Consider the following 25961-nt stretch of genomic DNA (forward strand, 5'->3'; position numbering starts at 1 on the left):
ATAACTAGAGGGCTCTTCTTATAAAGGACAATTACAGTAAGTGTAGCGAGTCTGGAATTTTTGACTTTTCAGTGTTTTTTTCCTGCTATGGTGGTGGGGATTTTTGGTTAAAACCTGACACAATATTTTGGTGAAAGATGATGCTGTGAGAATTTGTCCCACATTTGATTTTCAAGAGATTGTTTAATTTTTTTTTTGGTCTGCCTCTTGTTTAGTGACATCAGAGAGAAACCAGCCCGCTGCTCCGTTCCCTGCCACGCTTAGTACAATAGTCTAAATGTGTTTTAAGCAGTTGTCCTAGGAGAATGTCAGTTCAACCAGAATTAACGGAGTGTATTCTAGTAGAATGGCTCCTTTTTCACACTGTGTTGGCCCTTTATAGCAGTGTGTTACTCTTGGTGTGAAGCCAAATCGACTGATAAGCAATGGACTAGATTTTCCTGCACGCGGTCAAGGCTGCTCACATCTATCCGAACATTTTTAGCTTTAGGAAAACGACCTAGCACTTAAAAAACTAAACCCCACCTAACTATTGTTGCTTTGGAGGGAGCTAGAGGAGAGAAAAAATTGGCTTGCCAAGAAGCCTTGAGGTTTTTTTAATTGCTTTGGGGAGAAAGATGGGAAGACCAGGAAGAGATACCGTAGGGACCAGGGCTCCTGGGTACCGTGCTGCCTCCAGCCCATTTGCCTTGGGAACAGGGGGATGATGCTCAGCATGTTTCAGGAGCCGACTTTAGTTGGACAGATGAAGCCTTGCTCTGCTTTTGTTCCTTAACTTTTGTTAATAATTTATGTGTGATGCTGCACAGTAGAAATATCCCTCCAACACTGTATTTTAAACCACTGTCTAGGGCAGCATAACATAATCCAGCCATGTTGTGTATCTTGTGCATTTATTAAAAAGAAAGGATGCATGAAATGTTTGTTTTCTGAGTCACAATCAGGTGGAATCTGTAATAAAATGACTATCTGTAAAACTCAGGACAGTTCGTTCCCTACTAGCAGCATGATGTATTTTACATATGAACGACAGTAGGTTGCTTCGCAGAAAATGTGTTTTTGATATAAAGATTATCAGTGCTGCCACCCCTCTTCCCTCATCTATTATTGGACTCACCGCAGCAAAATTGCCGAGCTCCAAGTGCTTTTTCATCTCTCATTCAGCTGCATGATTTGTAATGACTGGTGTGAGCTGGGGAAAGGAGGAGGTTTAAATTTGGGCAGTTGTGCATCTATCCACAGTTAACGAGGCATCTAATTTCTCTGCAAATTCAATACAGCTTTACCACGGTCCTGGCTGTAGCTTCAAGTATGCTGTAGTATTTTTCAATGTTTCTATACCTTTACTGTTCTCTACGCATGTTAAGCTCCATCTATTTTGGATTTTATTTATCTGAAAGATGAGATAAAGAGCTGGCTTTGTATCAGTGCTGGTCACTAACGGGCAGGGAGGCTCACCAACCTTTTGATTGCCTCGCTCCACACTCCCTCTGGACACTCCTGACCAGATGCTGCAGAGGGGCGATACTCAGTGGAGATCGTATCCCTGCAGTGTCCTTTTCCTCTTGATGCCTTTTCAGGAGCACCGAGTAGCTACATCGTCTGTCTGAACCATCACTTCAACGCCTTACACCAGATCTCCCTTCCAAGCATTGATAAAGCTTCGCTTCAGAGTTTCTGCAAGCTCTTGGGGGCAGGGACCGTCTTTTCTTCTGGTTTTGGGCAGGTATCTAGCACCATACGGTTGTGACCCCGTCTGTCTTGCAAGGAATCACCGTGATTCACGTAATACTGACTAAGAACGAACAGCAGCACAGCGCAAGGTGGGATGGCTGCAGTTTAAAATAGAAGATGGCATAATGAAGTTCTTAGGCTAAATGCCAACATAAAATTAGCATTTAACCTCCCTCTTAGTATTTGCCTGTTAATTGGGTGTCATCGTCTATATTGGCATAGTTTTTAGATATTGTTACAGCAATATTAACATGATTGAAATGCATTGCATGAAATTATAATATCCATCAAAGTTTTCTCCTGGTGGGGAGCTTAGATCATCCAGCCCACAGCTGGGAATGGTATTATTTTACTTGTTCTATTATAGACATCCAGACACATACACAGCCTTCAGACTTACAAGAATGTGTCTGCAAGGTGAAATAATAAGCGTGTACTAGACAGTCCACAGGATTATAAGGCTATTTAAATGAGAAGAAAAAGTTGGGGGCAGAGATGAGAAAGGAGGGAGTTACATGGCTTGTAGCGATACCCTCTTTCACCTTCTGGCTAGGACTTCTCAAACTGGATCAGGGCACTGGGCTCTCTGTTCTTTAAGCCGGGTCCGAGCATCCCAGAGGACGTTGGATAGAGAGGATTTCCATCACATCTTATCTTTGGACTTTTTTTTGGACTGAATCTTAATCACCTTTCATGAATTTTGATGTCAAATTTCATCAACTTGCAAAAAGTTTCCATTTCTGGCTGTTCTCCCAAAAAAGACGTGCCCCTGAACTGCTGTTGTCGGGCTTTCCTCCAAGGCCAGAGCCTTTCTGAAATCCCGTGAAGGTCTGGGATCCGGTGTGTGCGGGGCCGCCCGTTCCCTACACATCGCACCGCCTCCCGTTCCCATGCAGTCACTGTCTCTCTTTGGGGGTCCCCGTGATGTGGGGGCCCATCCGGCTGCCCTGTGATAGCTCTGCCCCTTCATTTTCCCCAGCGCCGTTTCTCTCCCCCCGTCAGGACCAGCACGGAGTTAGAGGCAGGCTGGGGATAGATGCAGGCTCTGGGGTCCTGCACCGTACGCCACAGCAGTACCAGAAGGCAGGCAATTTGCATATTAATAACTCCCTCATTATGTATTTGTCTGATCTTGTCAATATTTTGCATTTTTTAAATTTTGCTGACTGCAGACGCTGTGGACTATCAAGTCGATAATTAGATTGCCTGATTTTAAACACCTCCGTTATAAATCAGAGCAGCCCATTTCTATAGCCCAGCGCTTTGGCTGCAAAGCAGCTGTCCTGTCTGTGGAAGGCGAAAGATTTGAGGAAAGCATTACACGCAGATTTACTGTTGTTAGGAATTCCTTGATGAACGTACTTAAAATGTGGGGGATTGATCCTATTTCCGAAATAAAAATTACAGGAATTAAATCTTCATCACAGGATGCAGCATCCCCTTGCCTGCCAAGCGAGCGTGGTTCTTCCCACACCGAGTAGGAGTGCCGCAGACTTCACCTTCAGTTTATTCCACCTGTCTAATGAGAGTTTTTTTGTTTCACCTAAAGCTTGAGCTAACGGCTAAAACATTAAATGCAAATTGCACCTTCAGGGCCCCCTTCGAATCGCACGGCACAGCTTGCACTGCAGTTGATGCTGGGTTTATCTCGATTGTTGTCTAAGGCTTTGGAATTATAAATGTTTGTGTTAGACACATACTTTCTCTTCCGTGTAGTGCACTTATTTGTATTGCACATGGGGTTTGAAACAAGTCAAATACAGCGAGTGCAGAAACAATAAAATCTCTTTATATGCACAGGTATGCGGAAGGCAAGAATAAGCGCCGGTATTGTTATAAAAGATGTGGCGATCGTTTCATTCTCAAAAGAGCTAACTGTAAGTAGATACGCAGAGAAACGCCCACTGAAATCAGCTGAAAAGTTCGCAGTTGTTTCAGCAGCCCAGGTCTGGTTATAAAACAGAATAGAGATTATTCTGCATATAGAATATCGTGAAGACAGATTTCAGAGGAGAAAAGACCAAGTTTGCTTTTATTTTAAAAAATATTACTGACAAGCACCGAGGTACCCAAACAGAAATGTGATGCATGAGCCAGTGGAGAGCCTCGACCCGCTGAGATCTGCAGTTGGCACTGGAATGTGGCAAAATGGGTCCTGGGAGAACATCTGCCCAGAGGAGCACCCAGGAACAAGCGAGCATAGAAAAAGGCAAGGTTTGCTTCTTTAAATTTGTATTAGGAACCAAGGGAAAGTTGTGTGCAAATGTATTGGAGAAGGAGGCAAAAAAGCATTAGAGGTTGCATTATTTCTTTTACTGTAAATAGCTTTTTGTTCAGCATGGAAAGACAGCAGCTCTTCTGGGGGTTGTTTGCTCTTCTCACATGACTATTTGATGGTTCAGCTCCCTAATGGACCAGGTTTCTATTAAAAGTATTTAGTTGTTTGACAGCCGTGTGCTTCAGAAGCCAGAAACGTATTATGTGCTGGTAAACGCTGCTGCCACTTTCTCTCATGGAGATAAACATAAAGACATTTTTCAGGAGTAACGAAAATTCCTCCTTGTTCTTGGATTACTCTAGCAGTTAAGCACCAACCATTAGCAAGTAAAGGAAAGGTACTTGAGGTTAATTCTCCTTCTCTCCCGTTCAATCCATGAGCTTCTACCCATTTGACACTGTGTAAGTACCACTCAACAGTAATGAAAACATCTCTATATTATCAAAGTGTTTTCAGCACAAATCCAAACTATAGTCCCAAACTAGCTACTGTGAAGAAAATTAACTATCTCCCAGCCTAAACCAGCACATCCGCCCAACATCCTTGTCTCTAAATTGGAGAGACATGGATTTGATGGATGGACCACTCGGTGGATAAGGAATTGGCTGGATAGTCACACTGAAAGAGTTGTGGTCAACGGCTTGATGTCCAAGCAGAGAACAGTGACGAGTGGCGTTCCTCAGGGGTTGGTACTGGGACTGGCACTGTTCAACATCTGTGTTGGCAACATGGACAGTGTGATCGAGTGCACCCTCAGCAAGTTTGCTGACAACACCAAGCTGTGTGGTGCAGTCAACACGCTGGAGGGAAGGGATGCCATCCAGAGGGACCTTGACAGGCTGGAGAGGCAGGCCCTTGAGAACCACATGAAGTTCAACAAGGCCAAGTGCAAGGTCCTGCATGTGGGTTGGCGCAATCCCAAGCACAACTAGAGGCTGGGCGAGGAATGGATTGAAAGCAGCCTGGAGGAGAAAGGCTTGGGGGTGTTGGTGGATGAGAAGCTCAACATGAGCCAGCAATGCGTGCTAGCAGCCCAGAAAGCCAACCATGTCCTGGGCTGCATCAAAAGCCGCATGACCAGCAGGTCAAAGGAGGGGATTCTCCCCCTCTACTCCGCTCTTGTGAGACCCCACCTGGAGTACTGCGTCCAGCTCTGGGGTCCCCAGTACAAGAAAGACATGGAGCTGTTGGAGAGAGTCCAGAGGAGGGGCGCAAAGATGATCAGGGGGCTGGAGCACCTCTCCTGTGAGGACAGGCTGAGAGAGTTGGGCTTGTTCAGCCTGGAGGAGAGAAGGCTCTGGGGAGACCTTACAGCACCTTCTAGTACATGAAGAGGCCTGCAAGAAAGCTGGAGAGGGACTGTTTACAAGGGCATGGAGTGGTAGGACAAGGGGTGATGGCTTTAAGCTGAAGGAGGGTTGACTTAGATTAGATATTAAGACAAAATTATTCCCTGTGAGGGTGGTGAGACACTGGCACAGGTTGCCCAGGGAAGCTGTAGATGCCCCCTCCCTGGAAGTGTAGGCCAGGTTGGATGGGGCTTTGGGCAACGCGGTCTAGTGGAGGGTGTCCCTGCCCATGGCAGGGGGTTGGAACTAGATGGGCTTTGAGGTCCCTTCCAACCCAAACCATTCCATGATTCTATGATTTTAGGGGGGAAAAAAAGTTCATCTTTCAGAAACCCAAAACTAGTATGTTGCAATGAGAGATCCAGACCGTGGCAATGCAAGAGCTGTCTAGGAATCCCACTGCAGCCCCATTTTGGCATAATTAAATGGGCAGTCCTGATGAGCTGATGGTTTGAAGAGTCCTGCCGGGCGCCGTGGCACCTGTGCTGCCCTGGAAGCAGGAGGCACTTATCAACATGCAAAATCTCATCTTGTGCAACCGTGGGGTGAACAAATGTGGTGACATGGCACCCGACCGACTCGCGTTGCAGTTCTTGCAAGGAATCGCATTTTCTTTGCTGGGTTGAGGAATCAGGCATTGCACTTTGCCGTCAGTGCAGTTCGCGTGCAGGCAGCCCGACGAGCTCCTTCCCCGCAGTTTGGTTTCATGTCCCACATTAGAAACGCTGTATCGTAAATGAGCAAAGTTTATTTTCAGGGAATTACTCATATTGACACTTCTGACTTAGTGTCTCTTCTTATAGAGCAGATTTGTCTTGCAAAAATCAGGAAACACCATGTAAGGGAACATGCAGCGTGCAGCTGGAGAAGAAACTTCCTTAAATCGAAAATCTACCCTGATGTCAGCCCATTTTTCCCATGCATTATTTTTGGCGTCTTGTGTACTAACACAAAGTACTTCAAACTGAGTTCAGTTTTGTGAGTTAATTCTTAATTGGTCATGACCAAATATAATACTGACTTGATTTTTCAACAGTGATCAGCAGTACAAATGGCATCATCTGGAAGATAGTGGATGATCAGTTAGGACCTGTAGATTCTCTAGTGATATAATAAGGCATGTTTTCTTGACAGTCAATAGAAAATACAAAAAGGTAAGACAACTACTGTAAAAAGAGAGGACTCATCCAGGAAGATGGAGATTTTTATTTTTTTTATCAGGGCATTGATGAATTGTGGTGCATTTTGCCTTTAAAGATACACTTGACATTTATCTTTCCCTGTTCATATATAATTAATGGAGAAACAAAAGAGGAAAATTGCATTTCAATTTCAGGTGTTTGAGAGGAAAAGAGGGGTAGTTTTATTAGATAAATACAGGCTTATCTGACTCTACTTCCTTATTCCTTATGCTGTCATTTACACCTGCACAAAGTGACTATAAAATGCTGCCAGGTTGGAAAAGTACTATTTTACATCTGTTGTCCAAATGATTGTGCAAAGAAGCAAGGTGAAGGACTAGGTCTTCGTTAGGTTTCTGCCTTTCTGATTTTTTAATGGGAGCAAAATTAAGATGACTGTGAAAGGGAGAGGGAGAAACAGAACAGCTGAAACCTCCTAACTCATGTACTTAATTATAGTACACCTTTTTTGTGCACCAGCACCTCTCACGTCTGTACATAGCTCCAGGAATATCAGTGTTTTAACAGTCTTTACGCTGGTACCAGGAGAAGTAAAAAATAGGTCGATTTTTAAAATTTTTGTTGTTCTTACAAAATTTGCGCAGTTAAAAATGCACAGTTTGTTTTAGAGTACAAATAGGTGTGAAACAGGGCGTCTGCCTTTTTCATGAAAAAAAAAAAATTAGGCAGTGTGTTTGGCTTTTTATTTGGTTTTGGCTCCAGATCTGACTCAGATATTTGTGTAAGAAAGGCTGTGCTAAAAAGTGCAAGGTCAGGTCTTGGTGTGCTGCTCAGACGTGGCACGGAGGGAAGACGAAGAATTGCCGCGATACGTAAGGTTGATGTTTCCTGCCCGTTTCCTATATCACGTCTGGCAAATGCAGTGACTGAAGCACAGGAAACCAGGTACAGTTTCTTTGCAGTCCCCGCAAGTGACTTCAATAGGAAGTAGGTTTGTTTTGAAGAACTGGAGCTCTCTTCCTCCGAAGCAACCACCGCGGTGGGATGAGGTGTACTGGGCTGGGTCGCAGTCTGGTACCAGTGGCGCTGGTGGGCACTAGGAGGGACTCTGCTGGAAAGTTGGTTCAGAAGAGAAGTTGGCTCGCCGTTAGGAACTTGGGAATGGGAGACTTGTGAAATGCTCGTCGTGCATGCCAGAAATGCTGTTGAGGACCAAATTTAAACTGGCAGGAGCTTTGCATAGCGGTCAGGATGGAGGTGAGGGGTTGCAGCAGTGGTAAGCACTTGAAAGTGCTCGAGTTAATCCATCTGAAGAAGTTGTGTTCCCTTCTACAAAGCAGTACCCGACAGCCTCTGTGTCAGTATGAAATAAAATTATTACCCTCCACCACTTTTTAGCCGCTAACCTGCTTCAATCTCCATTGCATTTGCAGTCAGTCGGTGCTTCTCAGCTGGAGTTCAGCAACTTCCACCTGCGGGGCTGTCATTTCGTAATACAGAGGACAATCATCTTACCATGCCTAAGATGTCCCCGTTCACCAGCAGTGAATAAGCGGAGGGAAATTTCTTTCGGTGCAATTCAGCTTGAGATTGCTGAGACTAGCTGGGCACAGCGCACACAGTGTCCTGCTGAGGTCCTGGCACGGCCCAGCGCAGTGGGTCGCATTAACACAGTGCTCGCCCGTGCTAATTAGTCCCAGAGCTAGCTCAGTGCAGCCTTGGCTTCGGGATGTCTGAGCCCCAGGGAAGGAATACGGTCTAAAGTGATGAAGTGACCCCAAGCAGCGCTGTTGAAATGAAGTGAACCTCCCCTCTCTGGGCTAGGGTTAAACCGGTGCTCTTTCAGTTCCCTTAACGCCCTGAAACTTGAAGGTGGACACAACGCTGTGTTCAGTGACAGATCAGAGCACTTCCAGCAAATCCAAACTTTTGTCCCCGGTTTGCAAAGTCCTTGCAGCTCCCCAGTAACGCTCCGTATGCCATCCAACATGACAGTTGTTTCCTGATCGTTACAGCAGTTATATCCAGACCATGCAACTGTAACTGAAAGAGGAAGTTCCTCCCATTCTTTCAGAAAAAAAATGAAGAGCTACCCACCCTCCAGCTCTGTATTTTAGGAGATTTCGTAGTTCTTTCAGGTTTGCGAAGTTTGGTGCAAATGGTCGCGTGTGGCTCGCCGGGGCAGTGACTCACCATCGGCTGCTATCAGGCAAGTCAGGTTCCTCCAGCCCCTTCTCCTCGAAGGCGGACAGGGCGTCCCCACGCGTGCGTCTGCTGGTGGCTGAAGCCCTCTGGGAGGAGTGGCTGTATTCTTGATAAATCACTGGATTCGGTGATGGCTGTGATAAGTTAAAAAAGAGAAAAAGAAAAAGAGTTTTACCTTCACTTTCCAACACTGGGAGAAAAGCATGTTGTTGGGCTTGAAAACTTTTAGGGGAAGTAGTGTAATTCTTGTGGGTAAACTGAAATGTCATAACTAAAAGGCAACAACAGGGTTTTTTTCACCGTAAACTAGGTACATACAGTGTAAATGTTCTGACCTTTCAAGAATGTGTTTGCTCAAGTCCAGACATCGTGTCTGTATTAGAAAATGGAAGGGTAATTTACTGTTGATGTTTCAAAGTATGCAGTGAGTTTTCCTGTAATATCATTGTTTCTTAGTAAAGGCCAAGTCTGCAACCCATCGCTTTCAATTGAGGAGCCCTTAGTAGGATGAGGACCATACCCCAGGATGTCAACCTCGTATCCTGGTGGAGGGGAAGCTTCCACTCATTTGAAAATGAATTCCTGTAAGAAGGGGCACAGAAAAAAACAAAGTACCTGCATTTTTTTTTTCTTTTCCCCTTAACCTGATGCTCATGTTACGTAATGCGAACACTTCGAATGAATAACTGTGATATTCTTGATTGAACATGTGCTATGCTTAAAAGGAAAAAATAACTAACCAAAAAAAAAAAAAAAAAAGGAAGACAAACCGCAGATGTACTGTAGACCTGTGCACAGTACGTGCCGCTGCCTCCTGTGCATCTCAGCCTTGCTCCGGTGCTGCCGCAGAGCCGAGGGACACCCTCCTGCCCTGATGCTGTTTCCGCAGTTCTCACCTCCCAAACATACAGCCATACCTGTGCTTGGGTAGAGGAAGCTAATGAACACAGCCCCGTGATCGTTTAAAGAATTTTAATAACCGAGTGTTTGGTAGCATGTAGTAATGGGAGAGAAGGTAAGTGTAAATGGGGAAATGAGGAGCCCATTTGCAAAGCACTCACAAGGTCTAAGGTTTCTAAGGGGTTTCAGGTTATCTTGTCCCCTTGAAATTAAATTGGAGCCAAATGTCTAGGCTCATCTGCAAACCTCAGCTAAGACACTTAATGAAAAAAAATAGTTCCTTTACATAATTCCCTTCCCTTCACCATTAACAGGATGTATGGGATTCCATCAGTACTTCCTCTGTAAATCAAGATATCGGAGGCTATTGTCTCCGTATGCAACTCCAGCTCAGTGTGGAAAGCATTTCAGATTTGAAGCTTCAAAGGTCAATCATCTGATTAATACTGTCATTTCCATGATGAGTTTTTTTCTCTCTTTGTGGTAAACCTGTAGTTTTGAAACACCTCATACAGATGACTCTAAAAACGTTTCCTACGCACGCAGACGTGACCCAGCTGCTATGGTTGCGTGTTGGAAGTGATGGTGCTTGCAGCCATTTTCAAAAGTTCCTCTAGGGAATGCAGGACCAAGCTTGGGGCCATGCCCCAGCCATCCAGGAGGCTTCCACGAGATAGTCCCACTCCATCAGCAGTCAGTTTGAAGCTCTTTTTTTCCTTCTGCAGTACATGTCCTTCCTAGAGTTTTACAAAGAGACCAGGACCACATAAAGTATTCCCGAACCGAGCAGCATGCTTCGTTCTGTGTATTCAAAACTACCTCCTCTGTTATGACAGATAACTGCAGTCTGGCTACAAAATCTGTAACAGGGATTGGTAACCCTCCAGGATGATACTTGGCACTCAAGAGCTAACACATGTTTTTGTTACATGAGCATGAGTCTAATAAAATGGCTCACTGGTTTAAGATGCCTCTTTGTAAAAACAAGATGCAGTTGGATTTAGAAATTGGGATGATTTGGCAAGTTCAATTATTAATTTCTCTTGCAGGGTTAAGCTTTGACCAGAAATTTGCCATGAACCCATGGGCACATCCTGCTAGGAAACAACATGCAGAAATCCTTCACTGTCCTCCTTGATTTATGCACACAGTGCAAACTCGAAGTGTAGAGCTATATTTTCCCCGGAGGAAGTCACGGCAACCTCCATCCCCTCTCCAGAGCAGAATGCTCTAATGTTTTCATGTTTTAGTACTTCAATATAGTTCTGCTCCGCTCAAGACGCTGCATCTGAGGAAACCTTGGCGGGTCCTGAGCTGGCTTGTTGTATAGTCTGCTTTCACCGTGTTTTGGGAGAAAAATGGACTGTGGTGAAGAGCCCGAGCTATGTTAGCTATGCACTGTCCTGTGGGATTGTTTGTGAACACAGCAGCTAAAGATAGAAGTGCACCATAGAGATGCTAAAAATACTGTCCAACTCTACGGTGGTTGTTTAGCATTTGGAGCGCTGTAGTTGGCCTTACACAGACAAAGGGAAGATGCAGTTTTGCAATTTGAATATGCAAATGAAATCCTGATCTTGCAAATGTGCAATCATATGCGCGAATCTAAAAAGACTGCTTGTATTCCTGAAGTTAAGCATTGGCAAGATTAAGAGTTTAATCAGTCAAATACGGTGTCATCAGAAGTTAGTGTGATTGCATGGCAATGTGGAGACTTTACTTCAAAAAACAACAAAAAAAATCATCACGTTGCGTGATTAAGATCAGATTTTTACATTCCACATGTTGATACTTGGAAACGTGTTGTCTGATAAATCATCTCTTATTAACGCAGTAGGTTGCAAACAGTTTCTTCTTTACATTTATATGCATGATTTAGTAAACAGTATTTTAATATCAGTGGGAACACATGCTATGCTTCATAGCTTTCAACTGTGTGACCTTTAAAGGCAGAACAAAGGCTTAGAAATTAGAGTTTACATAAAACTGAGAAGTCTAGAAAGCTTGAAAGGCTGTGTAATTCACTTCTGCAGCAAGAACACCAGTTTCTCTAACATTGTTTGCACAAGTCAGCATTTATGTTGTCAATTTGCAGTGATGAATGTGTGATTAACGTTGCTTCTAGGACAGAGGGGAACTGGTATCTACAGCAAGTCGAGAGGTTCTCTGGTTAAAAAGTGAGTGACTTAAGCCTTGTGTTTTCTGCTGGAGAGAATTTCTCCAAATAGTGTGTATTTTTAATTCACTCCTTTAGTTAATAATAATGAAAGAGCAAAGAGTGAAATCCCATCCCTGCTGAAGTCAGTGTCCCAAAATACTTGTTTCATTGAGGCCAGGATTTCAATGGCTTTATGCAGGATGAGGGCTTCAGAGGTGGGGCGATGGTCTGTGCCTGGTTTGGGGGGTTTAGTACCACTGTTTTGCAGAATCTCTTTAAAGGTCCCTGGATAAGTAACAGGTAGTCTTCAAAGAGTATCTGTGTTGTAGGAGCCAGAGCTGCGTACTGGCCTGGGAGGAAGGAAGGCTACAAATATCATGGTGCCAATGAACCGTGCTCCTATTCCAGTTAATGCATGCTGAGAATAGTGGAGCTGCTGTGTAGTAAAGATGAAAGTGGTAGGATAAAGTGAAGTAGTCAGAAACAAATTAAATACCCGCTACCAGACTCTTCTGCTTTCCAAAACATTTCTGCTTCTGGCTGTATAAAGACTTCTCCCTACACCTAGGTTCAGTAAGAGACTCAATAGATTCATGATTTTTTTTTTATTCTAAGTGAGGCTTGGTTTTATGGTTCTGTATTAATCAATATCTTGTTTATTGTTTCATTTTTTGAAAGGCAGAGGAACACCCGGGAGGCTAACAAAGGGCCCTGGAGGAGTGTGTAGGAGAGGAGCCGTTCAGGACGTTCCCTTCCCTTGCCCGTCTGTTCCATCCTTCTTAGACTTGTGCTCCAGTTTCTGATACCACTTAGGAGAATCTTTAAACTGCTCTTTTAAGTGTTTCATCCCCCCGCCAAGCCTGGAGAAGAGCTCTGGGTGCAGCAATGCGTTACTTGCCAACACCAAAAATGAGCAGGAGGGCACTCCGCATCGGTGCGGCCACACCGGTGAGGTTGGAGCTGCTTGTCTTTGCAGGAGTAAGTGCAAGTACTTCAGCTGTTGAAACAAAAACGCCTTCCCCCCACCACCCCAGACTGAAATCCCATTGTTTCTTTTTGTTCTGAGAATTTGAGAGCTTTTTGGCCCCAGGTTTGACCTAATTGAAGGCTTTGCCTCCAGGCTCTTAATTCCCCAACCGTGCCTTTTGACAAAATGGAACCTGTAGTTGGATAAAACCGCAGGAGTAAGTCTTCCGGGATTTTACAACGTAATCCAATATGTAGCAGCAAAAAAGTGTCAGACTGGGTTTTATCTGGTTATCTAGTAAATGGTAAACTTCCCTCGTTATTTAGGAACAAATACAGCCTGTTTCTTCTACTTAGCTCCTCTTAACTTGTGTTTGTTGCATAACTGCGCCAGTGTTAGGGGCTGGAGAAGAACAGAGAAAAGGATCTTTCAAATCCCGGTGGGCCCAAGTAGCAAAACCATCACTTTTTGCTCAGTGGAGAGGATCTGCAATTCTCCAGCCTAGCTATTGCCATGAGAAATTAATGTAGTCTACAAAATTACTGCAAAGTGTTCCATAGGACTTTGAAATTAATGGACTATAAAAAAAGATATAAAACAATACTGCTGGTATTAAAACTGAGGTAAGATGAGGTAATACTGATGCAAAGGCGTTGAGTCTAAGATTGATCTTGATTTACAGCCAGATATGAAAGAAATGCTCTTGTACTACAGCTTAAAAACCGAGCGGCAGAGAACTTGTTCTGTCTTCAGCTGTCTAGTTAATAACACTTGTCATTAAATGGAATGTGGAAGTTACAGCCAAACAATATGCGTGACGTGATTGCTGTAAGTCTTCAGATGACTAATTAAGAGGCATCTGTACAGAGATCTCCTGCTAGCAGCACAACACAGGAGCAAGCAGTAGTCCTGTTCCTCCAGATCCATTTGTCAACAGCAATTTTTCTCCTGGAAAAATTTCCATTTTAACAGTGCCTTTAATACCAAGAGCAGATGAATTGCTAAGGAAAGACAAGATGGGAAGGCTCTGAACATTTGTTTTGATAGGGCAGATCTCTGCTGGTGCCTTCTAAATGAGACTGGTAATTCTGTCTGACCTGAAAAGCAGCAAAGCTACTGGTTCAGGGTTTTTTTTCTTTTTTCTTTTCTTTACGGTTAATGTTACTTGGCGTCTTGCACGTGGTCGGCTGGTGTGGGATGGCGAAATAAATATATTCTTGGCTGCTTTTTTTCTCCTTGGGCCTGATCCTACATTGATATCTTCACACAGACATTAGTGATGTTACCTGTAATTTTACACAAGGGTAATCAAAAAAACCTTTTTTCACAAACTTGCTGCTGTGTAGCCTGAAAGATGTTCCTGTTTAAAGCAGGATACGGATTTACAGATATTTCTGTCATTACGAACGTCACTGCAAGTATGAGAGAATCATATTTGTACTATTTCCTTCACTTTAATTTTTTGGTTAAGATTTAGTGGAAAAAAACCTAATACCTTAGGGTTTTGGTAATCCAGGTTGAATTTCCTGTTAGTTTCTGTGGTTTATGCTTATTGTAAGATCACATCTTTCCGGTTTTGTATAGTCATGATGTTTTGGATTTTTGTGCTTACCAGCTAAACAAGTGCAGTTCTGAGTATTTGCAGCCAGGATTGCTTCCTACGCTGCACGGCGACTTGGGGAAGAAAGCCACATAGATGAAAGAAAGCGCCAGGTAATTCACCACATAAAAGTTCACATATATCCAACAGTCAAACAAGAGACCTGTTGTACTGCAGAAATGTACAGAAACAGGGAAAGGGAACGGATTGTAACTCTGGAGCAAGCAAAACCTCTCGTCGTGGGCGCTGGCGACGCGCACGAGGGTGTGTGTGTGTCAGCCCAGATCCAGGCAATGCACGCAGGCATGGGAGCATCTGCCCTGCTGGTTCCTGTGGTTTTGCACTCACAACAGGGAGCGTTGCCACCTTTATTAAGGGAAAACACACACCTAGTTTGCTCTTTTAACACTGCTTGAGGTTCCTGATTTACTGAGGCAATAACTGGAGAAGATCACAATGAGTGGTGACAGTGATGGGGCAAAGGATCACAGCACGGTCCCGTCAAGTCCACCAATGTGTGTTGTACTGTTGGGAGATCAAATTCTACAAATGTAGCAGCGGTGTTAGGAGGTGTTTTACATGTGCGTAGCCTAAGTAGCAACTTCCAATCTATGTTAATATGCTTGCTTTAAAGATGGCAGATTTCATATTGCCACTGTAAATTATAAATTGAGAGAAGCTGTAGTTCCAGGTAAAAATAATCCACGTAACGCATACAAGCTAGCTAATAACCAATTATTCCTTTCATGGTTAAAATGACTGCTTACATCCCCGGTTCCTCTTCCTACATTCTCCGTTCCAGTTGCCTATTTCCATGAACATGATGAATAGAAGGAAATCCACCCTGTGAATTTTCCCTATTCATAATCCTTTCTCCACTACCACACCTCATTACAAACGGATCTGCCACCTTTCCAGCCTACAAATACCCAACAGTCCCCAAAGCAGCCTTTACTCTGGTGCTCCTTAGCTGAGGGGCTGGGGTATTGCTGGTTTTAAGCAAAGTGAAACACATCTCTGGTAGCTTGGAATCACAATGCCATCTCTTTCCTGACAATGTGAAATGGCAACTTCTTTACGTCAATCCATGCTGAAATCACTTGAAATCAGAAGGGTTAAACAGCCTAAAGCAGTAGGAAGAATGTGATTTTAGCTTATGTTTAATCTTAGTATGGAGAAAGTGAATGGTAGTTTTAATTGCATGAGCCTCCTTGAGTTCTCCTTGTAGCCCGAGATGTGACTTTGATAAAGCCTAGTTTATGTTCCTCATAGTCATGGACTGCTTTGGCTACTCAGCAGGAGGCATTTTTTCTTGGATTCAAATGTATAATGTGAGTTTCTGCTACCAAACTGCAGCCAGCGTGCAGGAATGGAAACTTGCGGATGCGCTAAATGCACTTAATGCAGTGCCAGGTTCTGCTGCAGTTAAATGCTCACGGGCAAAGATCCCATGTGGGTTTTGTTGCTCGTGTGCAAGCCAGCCCGCTACCGAAAGCAGCACGTCTGAGGCTTCAAGCAGGGCTGCAAGTAACTGCTGCCATTTAAAAAGTAATATTATATCAGATCCACTTTCCGGCCTTCAAACGCACTCAAATTCTCACCTCTTTTTTATGAACTGTCCTTAAAGATTAGTAGGACATTAAATCTATCTGGAGTGTGGATAAATGAGCAATAGAGAGCACAAACCTTTCCAAATTGTGTATTTAAGGCACAGGAGGAAAAAATGTGAAGTTTTCTTGTTTTATATGGAAAATTGCCAGTTTCATTTTCTCATTACATGACTGTTTTTGTCAGAACAGATAGAAACATTCGGGGCTGATGGGCAGATAGCTCTCGCTGAAGCTTGTTGAAGCCACAGAGACTGAAGTCTTGATCGCTGAGTGCTGCAAACAGTTTGCCTCTGGCAAATACATACTTCCAGTTTTGGCAGTGTCTCGTGTTTGAAAGAGACAGAGAGTGATAGATTCTCTGGTCAGCTCAGTTGAGCAAACCTTAGACTCAGGTTTTATGCTTTGCAGAGGGGAAAAAACAGTTTGCAGTATACCTTGGAAAAAATACTGGAAAAAAGATTTCTACTCATCTCGGGCTGCTGCGTTGCTCAGCCCTTCCACCAAAGATTAAACATGTTCTCTCTGTCAGAGTAATTCAGATATGCCAGATCTTAGCAGCCTGTTGGTGACCTGGATTCCCCAGGTTTCTGAGGCACCGGTGTCTTGCTCTGAAAGGCTTTGTGCAAAGCTGCCACAACACTAGCAAATCCTGGTATCTGTGATGAGACTGAAATTTTCCCCACCTGCCCCATCTCCTTTTACCATCATTTCTCTCCTTTCCTCAATGGAACAAACAGAAAAGCCAACACTTGGGATTTCCCAAGAGTTACAAGGGTCTTGAGATTCCCAGTGAAAGCAGGTTATCTGACTCCCATTCTGGATATCCCAGTCATGGATCCATAGATTTCAAGCTAATAAATCAAGAGAGTCTCCAGCAATGATGGTGCATGCTGGAGATGGGGGAGGCAGACTAGCTGCCGAAGGAGAACGTGGCACAGGCTCTACAGACATCGGTTCAAAGTGTTAGCGTCCCATCGGGCTCAGTTCTCGCTTGAAGAAGCTGTGTAGGTGTGGGAATCGCTGCTGTAGGTTGCATCTCTCAATGGCAGTGAGTGGGGTGGGGTGGTTGCAGATCAATAATCAGCACCCTGCGGTTGCTGTAAATCAAGGCTTGAATCTCTGACAGGCTGCAGAAGCCAGGAAGAGGCACAGAAATACCTCACCTAACATTTTTCATCTCTCGTTTCTGCATTACGTTGACCGAAATAGGAATCTCTGGTTAGATTTGGCTGCTTTCTGGCAGAAGGGATCATCTCAAGGCTGGAGGAACGAGGCTCTCCCGAGCAGGCCGCAGTGGCTCATTCCTCCCAGACACCATGCAGGCGAAGGAGCAAGTGACGGGTGGAGAATTAACAGGGCTGGCAGCAGGGCCATGGGGCAGCTGCTCGCGTGGAGAGCTGGCGTGGCAGCTGAGGACAGCCGATGCGGTACAGAAAGGAGGAAGGCTGAGTGACAGCGAGGCAGGGAGCCAGTCCGGAGATGCCCATTCCGTTGGTTATTAAAATCCAATGGAACCACGACAGTGTATATTTATTAACAATTACATCTCTCTGCTTCAGTTTTTGGCACTTCCAGCCTTCCTTTCTCCCTTCGTTGAGCAATAGCCAGTTACTCAAGGCCAGCACCACCTCCTGAGTTTGGAAAGTGCCTGGCGCCAAAAGTGACCCGAGCAGGCAACTTCAGAGAGCTCAGTCTGGGAGAGCGTGCAGCCGAGGACTGGTTTCGCTCGCTGAGGCCGACTTTTCTTCCTTGCACAGGAGAGGCCTGCGCAGCGCTCTGCGCACACGTAGGGCATCGGCTCTGGGCGAAGAGGTAGTGTGTGACAAATGAGGTGTTTGTAACCACAGCTGTATAGCTTCCTTGGACAGAGCAGGGTAAACAGTTATTATTTATTCTTGTTGTACTGCCATTGCGAGCTAGCAGCGCTACTCGGTTGTAACTTGGGTCTTTCCCAGACAGACAGACAACCTGTTGGTTTTGAGAGGACAGCAGTGGTGGGATCATGGCACGCTCACTTCTAAGAGCAAACCTGGGATAGTGCAGACCTCCTAATCGGATATTCCCCAAATCGGAGGGCCTGCCTTTGTTTCCCAGGTGTTCCCAAACAGAAGGTAGCCTGTGCATGCTAATGCATTTTAATGAATTTCGACAAGGTCACAAGAGCCCATTTGTTGCTTGTCTGCTTTGTCCTTGTTTGCACATAGGAATGAAGCTTTCCCATACTTAGCCATATACAACCTCCAGTCAGCTTAAGTCTGTGTGTGTGTTTAGATTTTCAAATATTTCTACTCATTTGTAAGGTATTCAATTTGAAACAGAGCTGCCCAATATACTAATCAGCAGAGAAAGTGGAAGAACGTATTTTGGTGTTCTTGTTATTTCTGTTGATTTTTTCAAATAGCGTAAGCCCTCTTGAAGAAGGGGAGAAAGAGTTGGAATAAATCAGCTCCTTCCTGGGGAATCCAGGGCCAGACAAAGGAAATGGGCAGTAAAAATGTTATTAGCAAGGGAAGAGTCTAGAAAAGGATAGATAGGTCTTAAAGAGATGGTCTTGATACGTGTGAGAGTACTGAATGAATGATCTGCAACAAGCAGCTTCTTGAATGAGTTAGGTCACGAGCTCCTGGTGATCGTAGTGCCTGGGTGATGATCTCCTGCCACCGTTGTTCTTAGCACGTCCGAGCCAGCCAGTGTCTCCGTAACGTGAAACTGCATTACTGTCCCCTGCAGCGGCCAGGGTGCCACAGTGGCACCTTCCCAGAGAGCAGTCGCTGGGAGAAAAACGCTGGCTCCTGACAGAGAGCACCAGTGCAGAGCGTGTTGCAGGGGATCAACGGCCACGCGTGTTGCAGTGGGCAATACTGAAGCAAACCTCTCAGCTAGCCCACGAAGGATTTCTGTCTGGAGTTGATACGTCATGCTTAAGTGCCTGGTGAAATACTGTCGTCTGTTTTTTTTCACTTGTGATGTACTCAAAGCAGAGGGCTGATGATACCCAGACCTCCTTTCTAACCAAAATTATTCTATTATTAGTTGCTTTAAGGATGGTACCTTTCTCTCTCAAATTTGGAGCTATAGTCAAATCTATCTTAAGCAAAAGCAATGCTACTCAACTGTGTGGAGTTACACCTGCCTGCACTGGGGGAAATTTGTCTTCTGGATTTTTATGGTCCTTGTGCAAATATTCACCTGGGAAATAGGAGTTTTGCTTTTCCGGGGAACATAACGCCCAGCTAATTTCACTGCCTCTCTTACAGCCAGGCTTCTCACGAGGGCTGAGCAACAGCATCCCATTTAAAAATCCTGTCCCAGTTTTGGAATGCCCATGCCATCTGAAAGCTATGGCCTTATTTTATCTGTTTATATCTAGTAATAGTCTTGGGGAAATGGAGTTTTGTTTTCCCATCACATTTACTCCCCTGTGCAACAGTTAAAAAACCTATTTTTTAAAGTGTTTAGAAAGCCCAAATTTTTCCCCAGTAACTCAGAGCATAGGAATGTCCTATGGCAAAAGAAGCACTGGCAAGGCCACGCATGCCAGCGTGTCAGCTGGCCAAGTGTGGGAGATCCCCCACCACTTCCTGCCTGAAGGTTCCCAGGGTGCAACTTGGGAACACACTGTGTTTATTTTGGATGTGTGAAGCCCCTGTAAAGATGGGTTTAAATATATGTAGTTATGCTCTACCAACATGTTTCAGCCTACACAGGGCAACATCTGTTGAAACATGCAACTCTGGCTTAGCTTTAGCAAAGAAAATGAAGGAAAACAATTTCATCCATCATTAGACCAACACTTGGGAGAAGATTTAGGCCTTGTTCCATTTCCTAAAGCTAAGCAAATTTTGGCCTCATCAGCCCAGAGGAATAATCAAATCACCGATGCTTCAGCTGTCTCTGGCTGTGATGTAAAGGTCTCTCCCTGAGCAACGATTCAAACCATGTGTAGCACTGCTGGCCGAGGAGGGCAGGCAGGTAACCACTGAATGGTGCACTGAGAGCAACTCTTCCCGGTCGGTGTCGGTTCTCACTTGCCAGTGGTTTTTGAGTGCAACCCGTGTTAAAGCAATGCAAGTGGAGGGCACGAGAGAGAGGCACTGATTGCTGTAGTAGGGGATAACTCTTACAGGGTGGGGGGGAAATACCCGTGTAAGAAGGTCTCTGCCACAATGCCATTCACAACTGCTGTGTCTGTTGATGGAGGGTAGGTGAGCTCCTCCTACAACCTGATCAGCAGCTCTCCGTAGTATGCAGACCTGCTTTTCCATCTGCCGTGATGATCACGTACAATTAACTTGTATCCTCTCGCTCTCCTCCAAATATCTGTGTAAGCTGGATATTAGCATGGCAACATCTAATACTAATCCTAAACTGCATCTGTAGCTTAAGCAACTGTAGGTACAAGTCTGAAATCTTCTCTCTGCTCACCAATTTAAAAATAAACTCGTGGGAGTCCAGCTGAATGAGCCACACGGGAACTGTGTTCCCAGGTCGGAACAATGCACGTTTGTGGTCGATGGCCTGAACGTAGGCTGAATTTAGGGGTGGACATTGGCCATTTGCACAGCGACCTTCATGTGCACGCAGCAGAAGGAGCTGTACGAGGTGTGCCCACCTTATGCCCTGCAGCCTCCGCACACCCGACGGTGATCATCCTGTGACGCCGTTGTCTGAGAGCACCAAAGTTGCTTGCCATTGCGTCGTGATTCTTAGGCAAAACTGTGAGTTCATTAATAATCAGTGTAAAATTTAGAAGTTAGTCATACCCACCACAGCCCTAGAGTGGATCTGGTTGCACCGGGGTTAGGTGGTGGGGCTTTTCTGGTGATATGAGCTGTTATTAGATGTGACTTTTTCATGGTACTGCATGACTGGCAGCGCTTGCAATTCTAAGCCAGGGCTGGGAGAGGCTTTACTGTGAGCCGGCTTAGAGGAACAGTGACTTTCTATGGTTTTCCCATTGCTGATTAGATACTTCTCTAAGAGCTCCTCCCTCTATTGATAAACAAGGACAAAAAGCTTATTTCCCTTAACTTGGAGCAGCAATGTTAATGTCTGATTAATCCTATGTCATACAGGTCATGCTTGTTAAAATTGAAAGCCACAGATGATTATATTTGGAAGAGATTGCCATATCGCTCTGAATTAGTATTAGAAGCGTTGTTTGCAGTTTCACTTTCTTTATACGCATAAGGCAGGGGTTTTTTTCCCCCTAAGATTTGTGGATTTACAACTCCACCATTTCTTGTAGATCAAGATATTTATGTAATTGTATTTTGAAAACACTTTGGTTTTTATGAATGAGTTGCAATCCTTCAAAAGAACAAAGCCCATACTGCCTTAGACTTAGAAGAATAAACAAAAATTAAGAGGTTTAGCTGTTATTTACGGGTTTCTGAAATCTAAAACATCTGTGATGAGGAAGCTCGAAAGTCTGTTTAGATAGATAGTTGAGAATTTGTTTTGTTTTGTTTAGAAAGTATGCCAGTTATTTCAGATGTTCTGCCTATAAAGAATGTAAAACAATTTAGTTGTCTCAGGTCTGAATTTAATCCACGTCACTGGCAGAAGGTCACCAAATTCAGTCCAGGGTTTCATTCAGATCTGCCATTGTTTAGACCTAAAAAATATTACCATAAAAACGTTGGCATGTTTCTTGTTCAGGGAGTATAATGTCTTAATTGAAATGGTACCAGAAGCTATTTAAAAAACTTGTATTACAGTTCACATGACAGACAGGTTTTTTTATAGCTTTAACATCTGTTTTAAGGTCAACATGTGAGATTTAGCCCTTGTCTGACTGTAACTCTTTTGATTTCAGTGAAGTTGCACCCACTTAAATCCTGATTGAATTTGTCTCACATGATTGGTTTTTTACTTGTATGATTTAATTTTCTTTATCTCCAACCCAGTGTTACAGTATGGAGCTTCACAGCATGTTAGAAAAAGGTCAATAACGGATCCTTTCTTCTTCCTTTTTTGTTTTCCCAGTTACAGGGATCCATTAAAAGAAAACTGGAAGATGATAGCTCTCCTGCCTCCAGTGGTGTGCCTGATGTCATTTTCCCAAATGACAGTAAAAGACTTTGTCTTGATGACGTAAACCTTGCCATGGGCCAAGGTGCCAATCCCAACGCGGCGTGTCCAGAAATGCAAAGCTCCCCGTTCTCCACTGGTCACGGCGCTTCTTCCCTGGGAGTTGCAGGTCACTCAGTGCTCCTCGAAAACAATCACATGAATGGCGGTGGCATCGGTTCCCCGTTTTCAGTGCCACCCAACACGGAAATAAATCAAAAGGGGTCGATAGGAGGGCAAACCAATAACATTGTCCACTACGATGAGAAAGGAAACAGCTTACAGTCTGTGGACCAAGAGCTGCAAGATCTATTGGAAGAGCTGACGAAAATGCCTGATCCTTCTCCCAATGACCTGGATCTGGAGAAGATTTTGTGCAGCAAGGCTGAAGAGCCACTTGGGCTGAGTCATTCTCAACCAAGCCTAAGTACCACTCCAAAGTCGTCCCCACAGAATTCCCACTTGGAGAACCATGTTGCTAACAAAGATTTTTCTCCCGGCTGCAATCCAACCAGTGGAGGATCTCCTCAGATGAGACCATCATCTGCTGGAGCTAACTTCCAAGTTCCTCCCTCAAACAAACCTGCTGCATCGCCCATCTCTACAGCAGCTCAGAGCAAGAACCAGCCACCGTCTATGCTGCCGGTACCCTTACCCAACATACCTGGCTCCAACTGGCACGCTCAGCAGCTAAAGCAGCTGGCAGCTAGCAAGCAGGTGTCTACCACCAAGCAACAAGTACAGGCTCCCAGCTGGCCAACTATGTCTCCTCCTGGTCTCTCTCCACCTTACAGGGCAGGATCATCCCCACACCATCAACCTTTCAGTCCTCAAAATGTTATGGTGTCTGGCATGCCTGCTAACAATTTACCAGGAAACAACATTCAGAGTCCTCAAAACACTCTGCTTTCAAGCATGACTTCCAGCAGCACCCCATCCAATGGCCCCTCTCCTCCTTACGGGTCTGAGAAGCTCTCCAGCCCGGCTCTGAACCAGCAGCCCTTCAGCCCACAGAGCTCCATGCTGCCCACCCTGACGGCAGCCAGCTTGCCAGCCAACAACATTAAAAGTCCACAGAACAACTTGGTTGCCAGCATGGCCTCCACAAATACTGGACCTTCTCCACCGTACAGGCCAGAAAAGCTGTCAAGCCCGGCTCTGCATCAGCAGCCCTTCAGTCCTCAAGGTACATTAATCTCTAACATCACTCCCACCAGCAACCCCACAAGTATGCAGAGCTCGCTTTTTAAATCAATGACTACAAACCAGTCCAAAAATATGAACATAATTATGCAGCAGCCATCCAGTAGCTTACAGCCAGCTCTGGTGAATGAGAGCCCTGTTAGCCAAGACCAGTTTTCTTTCAATAACACCAAACCACTGTCTCACTTTGCCTCAGAGTCAGCTACTCAAAAGATGTCACCTCTGACAGCAGGACAAGGGCAGCAGTCTCTCATGCACTATCTCCAGCAGCAGCAGCAGCAGCAGCAGCAGCAGCAGCAGCAGCAGCAGTCTCCAGCCACGCAGCAGTCCCAGCAGGCTAACAACAGCCAGTTCCTCCAGCAGCAGTTTCGACAGCTCATGCAGCCACATCGCATGCAGAGACACATGCAGCCTGCCACGCTGCCATCTCAAAGCAGACAGGTGAGAACGTCTCTTCTGTCTTACAGGGCTGATGTGAAAATATTGAGTCATTTCTTTTCTTATTTTTACTTTCCTTTGCATTTCAAATGCGACGTTGCTAAACTTCTGGGGTGTGCACGCAGTGTCTACAAGGACAAGGCAGTAACAACATCCTGGTGTTATCAGAAGGAACTTTATTTATTTCTTCAATTGAAATGTACTGTAATTCCACCATGCGTTGTCTCTTCTAGCCCAGTGGAGAACTTTATGCTATTAAGAAAAACACATTTCATGCCACTAAAATAAATTATTTTTACGTGTATAGGTGATATTCTTGTTTAGCTTATATTGCAAGCTGTAGAGATGCTCCCATAATATGTTTTCCATCATCTTTTTAGTGGGAATAGATTTATAGATTTTTTTTTTTGTTAGTGCCCTTCAACAAATTCATCTCTGTGTTATGCTTCTGAGGCTAGAAAAAAATCAGGTGGGGTGAGAAGGGAAGCTAAAATATGACTCCTGCACGGACAGCAGGTCAAACAGTGCAGCTCCAGAACAGCAAAGACGCAGACTCGAAATACCTGTTACCAGCATTTGCTAGAGGCAATGCCCTGCTCTGGATGCGGGCCATTCCCCACCCTTTGTTGATCTGATACCAACCCAGCTGGTAAAGGCAAAAATGCAGCTGGCAGGAGGGAGACACAGCCCTGATTTCTCTCCAGCAACCTTCTCCCTGTGACACAAGGAGCGGCGGGAAGCACTATCTGCTACTACGCCAGATAAGAAAGATTTAGTGTGAATGGGGACTTCAGAGCAGGGAAGGCTTGGGGACTCAGTGTGAGAGCATGCTGGGTGTGAGGAATAAATAGCTATATTCTTGTTTGGAAGACTAGTAGGAAACAGGTTGAACCTCACCACCAAAGCCAAGTACCTTGTTAGGCTGAACCAGCACTTGGGAAGCAGAATCCTTCAAGCCGCTTAGCTGTGCACACGGGTGCTCCATCAGCTCCTCGTGATGGACTGAAACATTTCTCACCCAGCAAACCAGAGGCTGATCTCTGAAGCACTGCTGGGATCCGCTCGGGAGCCCGGTGCTTAGTTGGGGAATACGCTCCGGAACCTGGGTTTCTTTGCTCTTCTTCCCTGCTAAGTGACTGGTTCTTGGATTTCTTCTATGTAGGTGGCTTGGTGTAATCTTGTCCTATGATAGCAATGAGAAATCAGGAGATAGTAGATGTCAACTTCTTAGTGGTAAATCAGTGAGGTGCATTTCCACTGTGCCACTTTAGGATCGACTCACGCCTTTCCAAGTTGTACACACTCCGTGCTCCCTTGCTTCGATACAGCAGGTTAAAACAACTGGGAAGGACTGGTGACTTGCTGAATTTGCTTGTCCAAATATGTAACACGTAACGATATGGCATATAAAGGGTCACTTTAAAGGGTTATCGATATAAGGCCCCTAATTCAACAAAGGCCTGAAGCACTTTTGCTGCTTTAACCACGTGAGGACCCTGTTTTTGTTCAGTGGGACCCAAATTAAACACAAAGTAGAGGGTCTTGCTAGCTTGGGATCTGGAGTATGGATGGACATGTGGTTGAAAGTAAGTTGCTGCAGCTCCATGAATTACTGCCCATCAGATGTTTTACTCTGGAGGCAGAGTGGGTGAAGAATACGTTCACGGTGTTTTACTGCATCTCGGACGATGGCTGGTAAGCTGTTAACTGCAGTAACATGATCACTTTTGATCCTGTGTCCATAAGCTTTGAGCATTTATTTTTTTTTCCTGGCTCCCCTGCTGGGTGTGTGGGAATTGCCAGGTCCCTGTTGGATTCCTGAGGTTTCCTCTGCACTAGTTTTCCCTGCTTTGCATCTTTGTCTTACACCTCTGAACCCTCTACATCATTGATTAGCCAAAAAAAAAAAACAAAAAAAGAGAAAATTCCTGCAGTGAATCTCTTTAGTTGGCCAGAATAGCCCCTCTTCCAGCACCCTTGCCAGTGCTCTGCCTGTGCTGCATTTTTAGCTGATTCTCAACATCAGAGAGTTGTTATAATTTGGCAGCTATGAGTAAAGATCAAGGACAGTTAAGACAAATGATCACAGGTGATGAGCATTTTACATTTTCAGACTAGTTAAGTAAGGTTATGGTGCCTCCCTCATTTTACAAGTAAGACTTACTACAATAATTATGCAGCAGATGACAGTGCTTCAGTTTTACAGTCTGTTGAGCTGCCGAAGAAAGATGGTGGATGTTCAGAAGTGGAACGTTGTGTTAGGTTTTGATAACTTTACTGTAAATCTCATAGAAGAAAATGGCTC

General features: G+C 44.7%; 1 protein-coding gene across 6 annotated transcripts in view; it reads left to right on the forward strand.

The window, feature by feature from the left end:
• The window catches only part of MAMLD1 (mastermind like domain containing 1), a 276227-nt gene that overhangs the window by 219935 nt on the left and 30331 nt on the right, over positions 1-25961 (forward strand). For 5 of the 6 annotated variants that reach the window (XM_075763456.1, XM_075763457.1, XM_075763459.1 and 2 more), the window contains one exon: positions 21932-23659. In XM_075763456.1, the coding sequence (XP_075619571.1) occupies positions 22052-23659 (1608 nt within the window). In that variant the 5' untranslated portion in view covers positions 21932-22051. The remainder of the gene's footprint in view (positions 1-21931; positions 23660-25961) is intronic. The other variant, XM_075763461.1, reaches the window with a different exon arrangement.

Source organism: Balearica regulorum, chromosome 11, assembly GCF_011004875.1.
Source record: "Balearica regulorum gibbericeps isolate bBalReg1 chromosome 11, bBalReg1.pri, whole genome shotgun sequence".
NCBI lineage: Eukaryota > Metazoa > Chordata > Aves > Gruiformes > Gruidae > Balearica > Balearica regulorum.